A 16,539-nucleotide genomic window follows, 5' to 3' on the forward strand; every position below is an offset into this window, starting at 1 on the left:
TCTCCAGGAAAACTAGAATGGTTAGTCTTCAGGCATTGAGGTTCTCCAGTTCAAGGGATAAACACTAGTGCCAAAATCTGCCCCTAATAATGAACTGTTGGTTGTGCCAGAGAAGCCTTATTAAAGTGTGCGGATTTTGTGAACATGGTGAACCCCAGTGACAGCTAATTCGCCCCATTTCATTAAACAATGTACGTCTCCAAGTGTTTTAGTAACCAGATCACAAGACAGCCTTGTTACATTGTTGTCATTCTTTTGTAATTTCAAATGGATTGTCCAACTTATGATTTTAGGGCGGTGAATAGTGCATGTATTAACCTTGCAGTCGCGATGTATAGATATACGGTCTGCAATCATTATATGCAGGATACGACTGGTAGAAAACCGCCGGTGCCGAAACCAGTATTTGCATCATGTACTGTGCAACTGCAAGGCATAAAAGCCGGCTGTATTGATTCCTTCTATTTGCGTGCCTGGGGCCCAGTAGGTAGCTAAGCAATTACGTTTTCCAATGCCCAAGCCGACTTTTCTTTAAAACGACTTGGGCAGCACGTTAACTTTACAGCCTTTTTTAAATGGCAAAGGGTTTAATAAACAAATGTATACAATAAAAAAGTGCCACTATATAACTGCCACTGCCTGCATATATAAAGGCAAATACGACGTCCGTCTGCTCTTATGCGTAATAATGTGTACACAAAAGTTAACCAAATAATATCAGTTAACAAATCAAAGTCATTAATCAAATAACAGCTTCCACTTCTTCCACATTTTAAACCATCGCTAAGTTTAACTTGTGTCCCTCTTTTTATGGAGTTTATAAGAGGTTGTAAGTTTATATAAATACCTTTTAGTTTGGTCTGAATATCATGCAACATATTTTCATTTACCTTGCAAGAAGGGCCAAAATCACTTTTTCAGTTCCACTTTCTCCCCTCCTTACAGGTCTCGTTTTAATCCCCGTGGTTTTACTTTAGCAGCTTCAAAAATAACGGAAAAGAGCCTTTAACTTAAGATGTCGTCAGGTATCCTCCAAGCAATCCAAGAATAAACCCATTAAAATCAGAAACAGAAAAATAAAAATGAACCAAAAAACCAAAGGCCCACGACAATGGGTCTGTTATCCGTCCCGTTCTGATGAATCTTATTTTATACCAAAAAAAAAATCCAACATGTTAGCTTAATAAAGGTATATAATATATACATCACAATCAACCATAACAATATTTACATAAGCAACAGCAGTATAATAATGGACGCATATGGACAACAGATGTAAAAAAATATATAATAATATACAGGGAATCCTGGGTTTTTATCTTCGGCTTTTGTTTGAACCCACAAAATATAAAGCCCTGAAATGCTTTATAATCCGGCTTGTTGTGCCTGGGAATCATCAGAAACACAAAACAAAAAACATCATTGTTATTTCCTCTTCTTTGCCTGTTTTGTTGATGAGCTCCTAGTTTAGCCGCGTCACCAGCCCAGAAAGAAGGCGTCTCAGTTCAAGTGAAGCCCGGGCCACCTCCCCCGCTTGGAACCCCCCCCCCCTTCGGGGAGACAGTTTGGGAGAAATCTTAAACACCCTCTTAGGAGACAGAAACCCTCTTTATCCTCAATTGAGAGTAATGTAGTTCCCAGGATACTTAGGGACAATATATATTCAGTACCCGCGTTGGTATGTAAGATTTATATCCCAGCAAGTCCCGTTTTCAATCGACCAATTATTCCAGTCTGCCTGCCTGGCTCTGCCTCTCCCTCTCCCTCTCCCTCTCCCTCTTTTCCTCCCTCTTTCTCCCTCTCTCCTCTCTCTCCCCTCTCTCCCTCTCTCCCCACTTGTTATCTCCCGTTTCCTGCTCTCCGATATATTTCTCTCCCTCTCTGCACTTGTCTCTCGTTTCCTGCTCTCCGATAAATTATTGTGTGACGCTCCCAACATCCACCGCGCGCTGGGAAGCGGCTGCTGGAAACTGCAGCGCCTCCTCTCGTTACCCAGCCGAGATGAAATTCCAGGTTGCGCAACACAAGCTCAGGTGAGCGTCTAATTAAAGTCTTCCCCCCCCAAAAAAAAAAAAAAAAAAGTGTATTTGTGAGGTAGAAGTTTCTACTGTTTGGTCAGAAAGATTGGATACAAGGAGAGTTGCAAACATAAACACACACACACACACACACACACACACACACACACACACACACACACACATACATCCTGTCAGTTTACCAATAATAATAATAATAATAAAATAATCTGAGAAAACAAAGGAGGGCAAAAACCTTCCAGGACAGCTACAAACACCACAAATACCGTGGCTGTCAATTCTAATCTTCATGGTAACAGTCAGCGTTTAACCTCAAAATGACCAGAGTGAGGCCAAGATAACAGAAACCATGGTAGTACCAGGCCAACGAGCCTTTCACTGACACACTCCTGGAATACTTTTAGCTGGAACTATTCCGTTATAAACTGAGTATTTATAATCTACTGACAGTACTGGGACGATGTCAATGGGCCATTTGATCATGCCTGCTATTTTCTCGGTGATTGTCAGCTACTGTTCCTTTAAGGGCTCCCTTGTAAAGGAGATTTGAATCTCAATGGGTTCTTTCCTGGTTAAATAAATACAGAAACAAACACAGTATTACTGTTTATTTGTGCCCAATCGGAACACCTCTTATTTCAATGCTGTTTCACCAAAGGTTAATGTCAAGTATTATTCCAAAGTGCCAGTATAGTTCTGTAGTATACATTATCACCAGTCCCTGTACTCCGATGGAATACAAAGGGAGCAAACAGCCCCAGGGAAGTGCTCTCTCTCAGATATCCACTCAGCTTGACTTATTGCCCTGCCAGGACAGCAGCCTGCCCCCATGCCCTTTCTCTTTCTTTGCTCTCTCTCCTCTTTAAAAATAGATGAGGAAGCATCCTTTCCAAATATACAGTATCTGCTGCAGGGAAAGAAACGCAGCGTTTACATAAAACTCAGAGAACAAGTTGGAAATACAGAGAAACGATTTATTAAAGTGTTTTAATGTTTTATTGCAGGCTTTTGTTATTTTATATTCTAAGATGATATCATTTTATTATTATTATTATTATTATTATTATTATTATTATTATTATTATTATTATTATTATTATTATTAATAATAATAATAATAATAATAATATTAATAATAATAATAATAATTACTTGTTTGCATATCAAAGGTTTCTTTTTGTTTGTTTTTTTTAGCTAAATGAACAAGGAATGCACATTTAAAAGTCCACTTTGTCTATTAGAATGAAGGCTTTAGTTGTAGATAAAGCAACAAGTTCCATTATCTTAGAATGTATTATTATTGCTTTCTATTGATAGAAGTGGGATAAGGGCAGGGTTGTTCCCTGTAAAGTGACACTTCACTGATAATATGCCATGCATGCGATAGCAGCTACACTGTATACCGTGAATTTGGACTTGCAGACAGGACCACTTTATGAAGTCAGTGTGAACTAGTTGTACACAGCACTGTCCAGATTCTCCAGATTCAGCTTAGACTGTTGGAACACTGCTTCTTTCAGCTCCTTTCACTCATGACTTATCTGCTCCCTCACATTTGGAATATTTCCATTTACTGGCATCACTCTAGAACATATCCTGTCATTAGAAACACTTACCACGGTCTAACCATTGTTTGACTAGTCACATAATCTGTAAATGGCGGAACATGACTAATACAAGTGTATCACTTGTCAACAAAATTAGCTGAATTCTTTTTACATTTAAAGTATGTTTTGGTACTGTTAAGTTAACTTATTGGCATGAATTAAAAATGGTGCTTTTCAATGATTTTTAGGTTTTGGGTTCAGTGTTTATTAATGTTTACTACATTCTGAAATCAATTCAGAATCATTAGGTATGATCTCAAATGTGATTCCCTTTCAGGTACTGGCATTATGAGAGGGTCACATGTGTGTTTATAATAGAATAAATTGTTTTTGTGCCAGTTGCCTCTAGAAGGAACCAATCATATGGCCTAGGAAGCTCCCAGGAGCCCTGCACCAGTCAGCCCTTAAGTAGCAAGTGAACAAACAGACTGGTCTTTCTACTGCTGAACAGTCGCTAAACAAACTGATCCAAGGTTTTCACATTGCTCTGTTAAACTACAGTCCCCATAGATCACCCTTTTCATAAGCTGCTGTCATCTGTATTCTGAGGGATTCTACAGATTTATTCTTATTTTATTTGCAGCTCTGGGCTACTCTTACAATTCGACAGTTTCTGGAAGCCAACACACGAAAAAGACAATACCACAGCTGGAAATGTATTACTTTTTTAATGGGGCAAACCAGCGAGTTGCTCTGTGGGTACTGAACAGTGAGAGATAAAAGTAAGTGAGTTAAATTATGGATGAGTGTAATTTTTTTTCATGAATTTTGGTGGATAAATCAGAGTAGGAGATAATCTCCTGTTACCATATTACCCAAACTCTAAACCCAGCCTTAGTGGGGGTTTGTATACCATGAAATTCTGTCCTGTGTTATACAGAAGTCGATCTATGTTTGTTGAATTGGTTATTACAGTACATATAAATAAACTAAGCTGACAAATCTACATGCAGTAAGTGGGGTCTTGGTTTTTCCAGTGGATGCCCATTGCCAAGCTAAATCTACACATGCATGACTTCTTACAGGTACCAGTAAAGAACGTGAGGCATGTTTGGAATTTCACGCAGTATCTTGTGTCAAGCAGAACATAACTTAAAAGGCTTTTTAAAAGAAGTGAGAGGAAATTTTAAATCAACTAACCAGACTGCAGGTAAACAAGAGCTTTGATGTTTTATTAGGTTAAGGCATTTATTGTTCCTGTTAGAGACTGTGCAATGCTTGAGACAGTAAACCTTTCACAAACAAAGCTTTGCAAGATGTTGACAAGTGAAGCTTGAATAAAAACCTTAAAAGTGAAAATAAAAAGTAATTAATCTTAATGTTTATCACATGCCATTCGTGATCCTAAGTAAGATTATTTTAACATTGTCTTAATGATTTTCCTGTAGACATCTATTTCAAAATTAAAAAAATAAATAAATAAATAAAGCTATGAAATTGTTGAAAGTGTGTTTTTGCAGTTTCAGCAACAGTAATTATTAAGCACTGTGTAATACAGAAAGAAGGAAACTCCACCCAGAAACAACAAGGTCTTCATTAAAACCTTTCCCTAAACACACTGCCTGGTCATTAGCATCTAGTTGGTTGTGCAGTTTTAAATCAGCTCATACTCATGCTCTGAAGCTCAAGTGCTGCTCTATCGGGCCCCACTGCTTTCACGCCCTTGAAGATGTCAGGGCCTCAGCAAGCTTGGATAGCCAATCCTAACCTGCCACTTACTTCCACCCCTTAGTAATGTAACCCAAGACAAGCCAATCAAAATCAGCAAAAACCGATGGGGAAATGTGTAAGGGATTTCATGCTTGCTTTGTGCTTAGGACCCACAAATAGGTTAAGATATACACAGTGTTTCTTCTAATATGACACTTTACACCGAGGATGATCAAAAGGGAGCTGGTTCTGATTTGTATTTCTTTCTCCTCCACCATTTTTTAATTCTTTTGAACTGGTTGACGATCAGACATTGAATGTTTCTGTTAGACGCTACTGAGATTTAACATATAGGCAGGGGCCATTACTATATATATATATATATAATATATATATAATCTATATATATATATATATATTTAATATATATAGGTATATTTTATATACCATTGATCCTCAGGTTATGAGCTATATAATTAGGGATTGATTATATTTGTCACTGTAGAAAGTTGACCTTTTATACTGGATTGGTGGCTCCATTCAGTGACTGTGTGTAACTGCTGATGACCGGCAGGAGGCGGCATTTGAAACATATATTTATTAGTTTTCTAATTGTTACCCAGCTGGTCTATAAAAGCGCTGCGCAGGTTTACAGCAACTAGATCTATGTAAAAGTGCAGACAAGTGGCAATGATTTGATTGCATTTTGTTGTAGGTTTTATTTCATTAAGCAGCATTGCACCCCCATTGCAAGCCTGTTGAAAATGAGCACAAAAGCCAGCTCAGAACATCTTAAACCCATTCCTGGCCTTGGCTAGAATTTATAACAGAGTATACGGGCTGTGCCGAGCCGGGCAGAGGCAGGGAGGCCACTGCTTAAACATCACAGAGCAAAAATGTGATTTGGATGTTACTGTGACAGATTTACCAATGGTCTGGTGGGTTTTTTTCAGTACAGCCACATTCCACTATCTTTTAATGTTTTTCTTCTGTACTGTAGGATAAACCGTGCTTTAGTGATTCCTTTAAACAGGATCAGCTGAACATGTATGCCAAATGCAATGGCTTTTAGGACCACAAAAGTCTCCTCTTCTGTTCAGAAGCAGAAACTGAAGCTCAAAAAAGTTCCTCTAACAGGTAAGTTCAGTTCAGGACATGAATGTGTTTTCTTTCACATTTCCCTGTTTTTTTACAGACATTCTCCGTTGTGACAGATTAATACAGAAACAACTGAATCACCAAAACCCGGTACTGTGCAGGTAAACAAAGCCAGAGTCTATTGACGCAGGTTGTTTCAAAGACCTCAGCCTCACTAACAGGTTCCATGTCACACTCCATTCACTGCTGCGGACAACAAGTGTGACACTTGCTCAGTCATTACTACTACAGGGGTCATTTAGTCTGTCACTGCTGCCCAGAGTATCACTGACCAAACCAATGGCTTCCGAACAAAGCGATATTTCTTTTTGCTTTTGCCTCTTAACAAATGAGATCTAATGTACAGTAAGATAATATTGTTTCGCAACTAATTTGACTACTACAATGGATGTGTTTATGTGGCAAGCATAATCTCATCGTTGTCATCCATTGACAGTTGAGCATATCTAAATACAGTAACAAAGAATTCTTGTCTTTCTTATAACTTAGGTATTTCAATCAGCTGGAAATAAAAACTAATATATTCCATGGAAGCAGACTGGCTTTCAAATTCTGTATATTGAAAATGGAAATTGGTCACATTTTAAAATAGTCCCCTGATCATTATGAATTAATGTTGAGTAAGGGTTTAATGAGAATGTGTGGACATGAATCTATAATATTTCAGGCATTTATATTCCTTTGTTGGCCGAGTTGGGTAAAATACAAGAGAAAAAGGTAACTTCAATGCAAACAGACTTTGGGAACACTGCAATTTCAAACTTACAATAGTAGATTGTAAATGCAATTTCAAATTGCAACAGCTTTGTGAATAGGTTGCACGTTTCTTAACATTTTGAAAGCAGTATGTTCAAACACTTGCCTTTCACCTCTGGAACCCGGCTTCGATTTTGGCCTGGGAGACCTGTGTGAAATGAGTTCTGGTGGTCTCAGATTCACTTTGTGGTGGATGAGTATAAAAAAAACAACAAAAAAAAAAACACACACACACACAAAAAAAGAAAGCTGTTGAGCTGTGCACTGATACCAAATGTCTGGCACTTTCTTACAAAAGTAGTTGTGCTTCAGTGCTTGCTCAGGGACTATGTTGCATGGTGTTTAGCAAAGCACTTTGAGATCATGTGTGGATACAAGCACAGTATAAAAAATGTGTTTTTGTTACTCACTAGTTCTATTAAAATGTGTGACTTTGACACATCAACACATGCTGAGGCTACATAACATACAAAGCTCATAGAGCCCTCTTTCTCTCTTCATTTCCTAAGTAGGTAAGATGCATGCATAACTGATGGCAGCTTCTGCCATTCACTACCCCAGAAGAGATAACCTATATTTTGTCAGGGAAATTAATAGTGCCTTACAGATTTGCCCAGTGAACCACCTGGTTTTACCTCTAGAGGCAACTTTATGAAAAGGCTTCTGTGCCACACAGTATCATATTGTGTTATTAATGTAAGGTCTACGAGCTGTTAAAATGTTTTTACAGCTTGGAGTGATCATGCGGCTTCCTGTCATTCAGGAAAAGGGGTGTGATTTGTATTTTTCCTTCTCTAGTAGCGCTAATGTCATATTTTCTCTGTTAGCTGTCAGGGTTTTTTTTGTTTTTTTTTTAAACTTTTTTCACAGACCATTTTCTTTCAGACATGACTGTACTTTTCCTGATTGTTTAGGATATGTTTTTTAGCTCTTGCAGAATATTCACAATTTAAACTGCAAACTAGGAACATGATTACACAATTCAGCCTATTCTAGAAAAACTGAGACTTCAATTATTGATAGAGCTGAATATACCGTATTCAAAATTATTTGGACAAATTATTTCCATGTGCACTGAAGTCCCAATCACGTACAAACCATGTTGTGAACTCGCTCACGTTACCCATCTGTAGTATTTAAGATAAAATGGTCAGATCGATTACACACAGGTCGGACTGCTGACCGATCCACTCTGTATGTTCCCATGGAATTAAATTCATCTTCAGAAGTTCCATAGTTTTAAATTCTACACATGTAGCAGGCTTTAATAGAATCCAAGTTTTCCAAATGTACACATTGAGGAATTATCGTAGTTCAAACAGACAACTGAAGAGAAAATCATATGCAGCCTAATTTGATTGAAGTTGGTACAATAGAAGAAAAACAATAAAACTACATTATTGGAAAATGCACAAACGCAGGTCTTTCACCTGTGACTCACCAGTTTCACTACATTATTACAGTATGCTCAGTATACCTACGGTATCAAACCTTGTTCATAAAATGTAAATTTAAAGCCTGATTTTATTAATTAAATTAGGGTTGGTATTTTCTGAACTTTTGTCTCTCATCGTGTTTGTCTTTAACTCCATTATAAAATACATGGATACCTAACTAAAGTATCTCACTACATTTTTCTGAAAGATATGCAAGATTAGGTCTGCTGTGTTGAGTGCAATTACATACTACAGCAGTGTTCTGCAGTGCTAAAAGATTACATAAAAAGTTTTCTCTTAAAAATAGGTCCATTGTGTTAAAGTATAAAGGGATACAGACAGACTGTTGTAATTACTTCAGCAGAAGTATGCCGCTAATTAAATGCACATCCTCAAAAGGATCAGTGTATTATTTCCTCTGGCAAACCCTCCTGTCATAGACGCTGTTGTTCTTGTGGGGCTGCAATCTGGAGGTGTCATTCCATTTGCACATGTTGTAGGTGGCTTTGTCCCATGTAGAGAACCTGGACAATATATACTGTACAATTAGTCAGGAATGATCTATGACTATGATCAATGCTTAATAAGACACACACCAAGCCCTCTCTGTAATGCTGTAGCCCCTTTTTGTAAATGCTTGTTAACCAGCTCACATGATGACTGCAGAGTTAATGTTGTGTTCTAATTCCTGACTTTTAGGCTCAGCTCACCCCTACCACCCCCACGCTAACACGGGAGCGGCAAAGACGAACACACACTGTCCTCCGAAATGTGTGCTGTCAGCCAACCGCTTCTTTTCGCCTTGCAGGCTTGCCATACAGCCAAACGGTATGTCCAAACCACAGCCAAAATACAGCCCCCCCCCCCCCCCCCCCCCCCCCCCCCCCGAGCGGCGCTCGGCCAATTGTGCGCCGCCCCCAGGGAACTCCCGTCCACGGTCAGCAGTGAAATAGCCTGCACTCAAAACAGCGACCTCCAGGATATAGAGTGTATCTTTACCAGATGTGCCACTTGGGAGCCTCTAACTCCTAACTTCTGAATTCAAATCTGACATCCATTAGCTCTCCACCAGATCAAGTCTAACTGAGTTAAGCAAACTCTGACAAATTTGGCGTGTAAGCAATTCCTGCCTCCCACACTTGGGGGAAATGGCTGTAACTTATAAAAAGCAAAGCAAAACATTTAATCTCAAGCAAAGTGTGCAATTAATGTCTCTTTCTGATTGCATACTCAGGCTGTACTCTATAAATAGTTAACTCAAATAAACATTGCAGAATCAAAACTAAAAGGCAAACTGCTAGCAGCCTGTTGTCAATTGCCTGTCTGCTTTTTATAATTGGAACTATAAAAACATGACATGAAACAATAATAAAAACAATACAAATACATAAATCAATAAAGCACGTGATATGTGTTTAAGAAAGATCAGAATAGAAAAACAAAAAAAAGTGGCACATGGTATTGACAGACATTTCATTTAAAATTAGACACAGAATATTATTTGGAAGCTGTTTTATGTTTGACGTGATAAAGCCGAACCGTGGTTCTCATTATTAACTTCCTAGCTCCGTTTTCTGAAACAATGTGCAGCTGCTGAAACTTGATTGTAATTTAAACCAGAAATCAGCCCATATTTTCCTGCTATACAGCCAGGAATTTTGGCCATGCAGTGTTTTTACATTGTCATATTCAGAAATTCTATTGTAGGTGGAATGTTAAAAAAGAAAGAAAAAATAGCCACATGTATTTTCCTCAGTGTCATTTACTAAAAAGTTAAACATGTAAATGAATGTATATAGTACAAAACACCCCTAATATTCAGATACACTTCCAACATTGTATATATTTTGTACTATGATTCACTAATGTAGTTTAAAATGCCACCAATAAATTACTGATGATTTAGAAAAACACATGCATTTGACTTAACTGCAAAAAAAAACAAACCACTCCAGTACTATCCATCAATTTGACATAATCTATATGTGTGTGTGTATATAATGAAAACAGCTGCAATTTCTGTCTGTGGCCCCCTGCTTGCCTAGCCAGCTATACAAATATTGTAGAAAAATGTAAAGTTGCACAGAGACTGGGGCAATTGTGAGCACTGGCACCCCTAGAGTGTCTGTAAAGCTGTAATCCAAAGAGTTACATTGGAAACTTGTTGTCTTTCCGAAAGGAGACTCCACCCATCAATCTCATACGTTACCAGTTTGACCAGTTAAATAGGTCTCTCTGCCCACAAACCTGTCGTTTCTTTGTTTGGTCCTCCTCCTCCCTGCCTCCACCCTGCAGCGTACCTTGTCTAAGGCGAAGGTGGCCCCATGTGCCACTTGTCCCGCTGGCCGAGCCACTCAATCACTGTATTGTATCCATCTCAGCTCGGCCAACATAGGGGCAGCTATCAAGCCCCAATGGATAAGTCCATGGGCCAAATTGTAATGTGAATGTATTATGTATCTTTTGGCTATCATGTTCATGTCGGGCATAACTGTTTGCCAATTGTTCATGTGCCATCAGGCATGTCTTTCACAAACAATAAACTGTTATTTTTACTACTAAGTGGATGTCTTATTTCTGAAATAGCAGATTTGTTGCTCTTAAATTATATACTATACATGAACAGCTTTAGGAACGAAGGGGACGTTGGGTCACAATTTTCAGATATGTGCCTGTTCATGATTTAGAGTTAATCCTAAGCATTTGGCCCATGGCGAATCCTATGACGAATGAACCAGTTTATGGTGCCTGCTGCAAGGTGGGCATTAAGATATGTGGGCATTTATGTAGATAACGAAGCCACACAAGTGAGGATGTCTTATTCGAAAATCAACCAGTTTCCCATAAAAGCTGCATCATAGCAAACAAGCACTGCAACCACAGGCTGGGTTTACAAATTAAAACCATCTGTTAGTTCATAAGAAAAAAGAAAACTAATCAGCCCCACTACACAACAGAAAGGAGAATTGAACTGATCCCATTGGAAATTCCAGTTCAATAAACAGAATCACTTCTACATTGTTCTCAGTCGTTCGTCTACGTTATCAGCCACCAGGTTCAGCTTGCAATCCCGCAGCTTCACTACTAACTCTGCAGCGCGGGCATCCTTTCCTCGCACTTTCTGCCATGTCTTCAAAACCTGCCTGATCTGCTCTCTCATGTCACGAGGGTGGCTGTCCTGGATTTGGTCTAGTTTGGCATCAGAAACACCGATCTTTCGGGCAAACATTTTCCACGGTTTTCCCAGGTTGTCACAAATTACTTCAAATGCAGTTTCCAGACGTTCTGGAAAAGAAACATTCAATTATTAACCATTTAGTAAGCAACATTAGTAAAAATATAAAACTAGCAAGTAAATTCAACTATATATATATATATATATATATATATATATATATATATATATATATATATATATATATATATATATATTTTATTTTGCAGTTTAATGCATTGGTGTAGGCATACAAATTCAACTATATCATTAGGCCTATCTGCACATACAGTCGTTGATTCCTTAACTGTTCAGTATGGTACTCGATTTACAGCGTTTCTTTAAACTTTTGATAATCAGGTGCACTGAGGTTTCTTCCATACTTCAGACTCTGATCTAATTTCTTGTCGGAGCCGAGGGTCTCCAACCATGCGCGGCAGGTGGGAATAACGTCCCCCACACTCTTGCTACGTGCGTCTTTTTTGGAAAGTCGTACAGCCTTTTCTCCTCCGTCTGCGACCTGAATTCTCATAGGGTCGGATAATGTTGAGAAATGTCAGCATTTGCTGCATGGTCCGAGTGAAGCTGCACAGCTTTTATAAGAGTCTGCGCCTGGCGTATGGCATTTATCTGCGACAGAAGTATCAACCCACCATTAGACTGCATGACAATACTACAATGACTTTGTTTTACCCGACTCTTATCCCGAACGTTGTTTGCATCATAAAAAAACATATATGTTAATGAAGCAAATTACAGTTTTTAGTAATTTCAGGATTTCAAACAACAGGTGGGACTGAACGGTAAAGGCGGAGCAAAAAAAAAAACAAAACAGACGTATGTTTCAGGACATATGGACAAACATGAGAAGATACATTTAATAGTTGGAGAGCTAATTTGAATGTAGCTACTGTTATCCTCTGAATCAGCAGCAATCCCAGCAGCACATTCATTGGGCATCATCACAATTACTCTACCCGCAGCAGACTGTTTTATTTTAACACGGAGCTTGTTTGAAACAGGTTTCCATCTTCATTAGTTCTTTAAAACAGGTTAAACCAGTTTAGACGGAAAATATTCCATCCGTCCACATCAACTCTTGGTTCTTGCACGGGAGGTATGTATAATGTTAGGTACCCAGTTCATTTGCATAACACTCTCCACAGTGTCAGAATTCGGGGGTTTGCGGCTGGTCCCATCCTTCCTGGCAATTTTTGATTTTTGCACAGAAAGTTGAAATACGGCCCCTAAAGCCCTCCCCGCCGGTCGGAAAAGCAATTCACCAATGTGTCTGAAACGCCTTGGACTAGGCAAAATGTGCACGTAACTACAGAATTGGCTGTGTTTTAACACCCACCTCTTTCCGCGGCATCGGGTAGATCATCCTGCTGACCGGATCCGTACTTTTCAAAGTTGTCCAACTTTTGTAAAAGGTCTTCCCTTTTAATATTAGTCAGGAGTAAACGAAGAAACCCGGTATTGTCTGCAGAGATCTTCCCCTTTTCCATCAGATTTTTGAACAGATCAGTCCCACTTGAAATTTTTTCCAGCTCTTTTTTTCTGATGTCATCTCCGCACAGGAACTTCAAGTTTTTTAGGTTTTCTGAATCTAGGCTCCCAGAAATCTGATACAACAAACCCAGAAACTCTGTCATTTCTAGTATTTTATATATATATACCTTTCCTGTACGTTATTTTTTTTAATACAGTAAAAAGGCAAATCAAACCTTATACAGTAGCCTGCTAAGTGAAAGACTGTCAACACAAAAAAGAAACCCGCCGACCTCAGCTGAAGCTTTACTTTCACTTTTGAATTTTGTGCAACAAATAATAATAATAATAATAATAATAATAATAATAATAATAATAATAATAATAATAGAGCCTTAAAAATATAATTCCACTTAACAGAAAGAACCCATTTAAGCAGAATAACACGTGTTTAATTGAGTACTTAGTTTACTTCCTGATAGTTGAGCACCGATGTACAGTACTTCCTTCTTCCTTCATTCCAAATGCTTCTGTTTTCATCTCCATCCCTGTCACGGGAATAGTGCCACCTGCTGCTTAGCGTTGGGACCACACATCCAAAGAGCAATGCAGCTAGAGTACCGCCGAATGTACTGCAGACTAACACTAAAAAAACGATAATCTTCATTATTAAACATATATTGTTATATAGATTAATATATATAATATATATAGTATATATATATATATATATATATATATATATATATATATATAAATATATATATATATATATATCAAAATAAATGTTTGAAGTTCATACGGTTGGAAGTTTCGTTTGGCTGACTGCTGCATAATCCAGTTTATATCCTAAAATCCCTGTTCCTTGTTTGTATGGACCATTGAAGTCCAATAGTTAAAGAAACAGGCTTGTAACCAGCAGGTTCCCGGTGCAAATCCCAACTCATTAACCTCCTTGTGCTCCGTCTTTTGGTTGAGACACCGTTGTAAGTGACTGCAGCTGAAGCATAGTTCACACACCCCAACCTCGTATCTTGTAAAGCACATCGTTATGATGGACCAGTATGAAAGGCGCTATAAAATGATTATTATTATGGTCTATTTTTAGAGACCTTTAATATGTTATACTTAACGCCTACCAGTAGATGGCGGTAGATGACTAAATATTTAAAGCAAACGGGTATCAAAGTTGCTAAACTTAAGAAATGGAAGCTTTCCCCCAGGCAGTGAAAAATAAAGTGTGACAAAGTAAAACGACCGCCTTATACATAAACGTTTTTCATATGTTTCTGTTAAACGTTTTTTTTTTTTTTTCAGCAAGCTAAAGGGCACTGGTTGTAGTTCCCTCTGCTGGCCAACGGTGCATATATTATTCTTATCGTTTGTCTAGATTCTGATTATGTTCAAATATTGAACACGTGTGGTTTGATTTACAGTACAGCATATAAGGCTTCTTAGTTTGTGAACAATAGTTAAAAACATCACATACAGAAAGGCCACATTTAAGCCGCAGCAATATGTAACAAACTCAAGTTCTAATTAGGAAAAGGTAAAGGGTAACACAATTTTCCAAAATCACTTCACATATCGGTAACTTAAATGTTAAGATAGTGTATATGAAAATTAATTTTCAGTGGCTGAAGTTTTCATTGAATAAATGAACTAATAAACTGTCCTATACTTTCACAGTGTTATTAATACACAGCCGAGGCACTGGTTTGAGATCTGTGTTTGTTTATTTAATTTAGCTGTAAATATTATAGATGACAATGAATCTGCAAAATAAATAAATAAATAAATAAATAAAAACAGCTGCAAGCTTTAGATCTATTTTAAAGACTTACCAATGCTTTCTATGGTCACAAAGTTTAGTCTGCTTTTCCAGTAACATATACAAGCTTTAAACAGAAGACTAAATAAAAGTGATGGATGTCTTTACTCTGTCAAAAACAATGAGATAGCGGGTTTGTTTAAAAGATTTCCCACTTACTTTGGGGTCTTCTGGCAGAGTTGTCCCTTTATATTTCTTAAGTGCTTATCAAGGTAAGTCTGTGCAGTGCTGTGAAAGGGAATGGCTCTGGCATTATTTATATTTCCTAAGGCTTACCCTCAGTACTTTATTTCCTGAATGGATTTCATAATGTGTCTGTCCTATTTCAACAAGGTACTTGAAAATAGGTTACATGTCTTTCTGACAGCATCTGTTCCTATATGCAGTTTAATAGACACTGAGTGGCTCATAGACAATAAATGATCATTGCATTTGGGAAAGACTGAAGCGATCCTTTTTAGCTCTATGAGGAAAACACACCGTGAACTTTGTCGTGTCATGCAATAATGTGTGTGTGTGTGTGTGTGTGTGTGTGTGTGTGTATATAAGAAAAGTAGTATATATATATATATATATATATATATATATATATATATATATATATATATATATATATATATAAAGAAAAAGCTCTGTTAAATATCTTGGCATTATCATGGATTAAACAATGTCAGGTGATTCTATGACACATGCCATTATAAAGAAAAGTAACTCCTGTCTAAAATGTTTGAATAGGCAAACTGTTTTTTTTTGTTTTTTTAAATGGAATATTATTTTTTTAAATGGTCTGTCAAGCTAATACAATTCCATTTTGACTACTCGTGTTTATCTTGGTATTCAGACCTTACCCAAAAACGGAAGAATAAGTTACAAGTGGCACAAAATAAGGTAATCCGCTTTATAACAGGCAGGTACTGAAGGGCACATATTGGACAGAAAGAATTAATAGAATTAGATTTCTCAATGTCAACGACAGAGTCAATCAGTTAAAAACAAGATCATGTTTTCAAAATGCATAATAATTTATCAAGTAATTATTTATATAACAATTTAAAGAGAGTGGTAGAACATTTGTAACTTTATGGTGCCAATGGTAAATGGCTCAGCTTTGGACACTTTTTATTTCACTGGCACACACATATGGAGTTCACTCTCAAATCATATTAAGAGTTTGAACAGCTTGAATGTTTTTAAGGAGGTAAAGCCATTTTTATCTAATATGAGACTTAGAAGAAACAGTGTCTTTCTTAATGCCCAATGTAACACGTATTATATAATTTTCATTTGAATATGTAATTTCTTTTTCTATATGGTTTCCGCCCTTTTCATTTCAACAGGACCCCAATGGAAATATGTC

The 16,539-nt window shown here is 37.5% G+C and overlaps 2 protein-coding genes across 2 annotated transcripts in view; both read right to left on the reverse strand.

Moving 5' to 3' along the window:
- Positions 1–1,514, reverse strand: part of LOC121329809 (liprin-alpha-1-like) — a 31,836-nt gene extending 30,322 nt beyond the window's left edge. Inside the window, exon 1 of the mRNA XM_041275664.1 lies at positions 891–1,514. The gene's annotated coding sequence lies outside the window, so the exon portion shown is untranslated. The remainder of the gene's footprint in view (positions 1–890) is intronic.
- Positions 1,515–11,142: 9,628 nt separating this feature from the next.
- On the reverse strand, positions 11,143–13,805 carry fadd (Fas (tnfrsf6)-associated via death domain). Its single transcript, XM_041275116.1, has 2 exons — positions 13,218–13,805; positions 11,143–11,931 (listed from the first exon to the last, which is right to left on the reverse strand). The coding sequence occupies exons 1-2, from the start codon at positions 13,513–13,515 to the stop codon at positions 11,660–11,662; spliced, it is 570 nt and encodes a 189-aa protein (XP_041131050.1). The 5' UTR covers positions 13,516–13,805; the 3' UTR covers positions 11,143–11,659.
- Between the last annotated feature and the right edge of the window lie 2,734 nt (positions 13,806–16,539).

The sequence above is a fragment of the Polyodon spathula genome, chromosome 17 (genome assembly GCF_017654505.1).
Source record: "Polyodon spathula isolate WHYD16114869_AA chromosome 17, ASM1765450v1, whole genome shotgun sequence".
Taxonomy (NCBI): Eukaryota; Metazoa; Chordata; class Actinopteri; order Acipenseriformes; family Polyodontidae; genus Polyodon; species Polyodon spathula.

Excerpts from the sequence above, each read along its gene's own strand:
- fadd (XM_041275116.1), bottom strand. The coding sequence starts at position 13,515 with ATGACAGAGTTTCTGGGTTTGTTGTATCAGATTTCTGGGAGCCTAGAT. Across the intron at positions 11,932-13,217 it reads ACCCGATGCCGCGGAAAGAG|AACGTCTGGAAACTGCATTT; the intron begins GTGGGTGTTAAA and ends TTTCTTTTCCAG.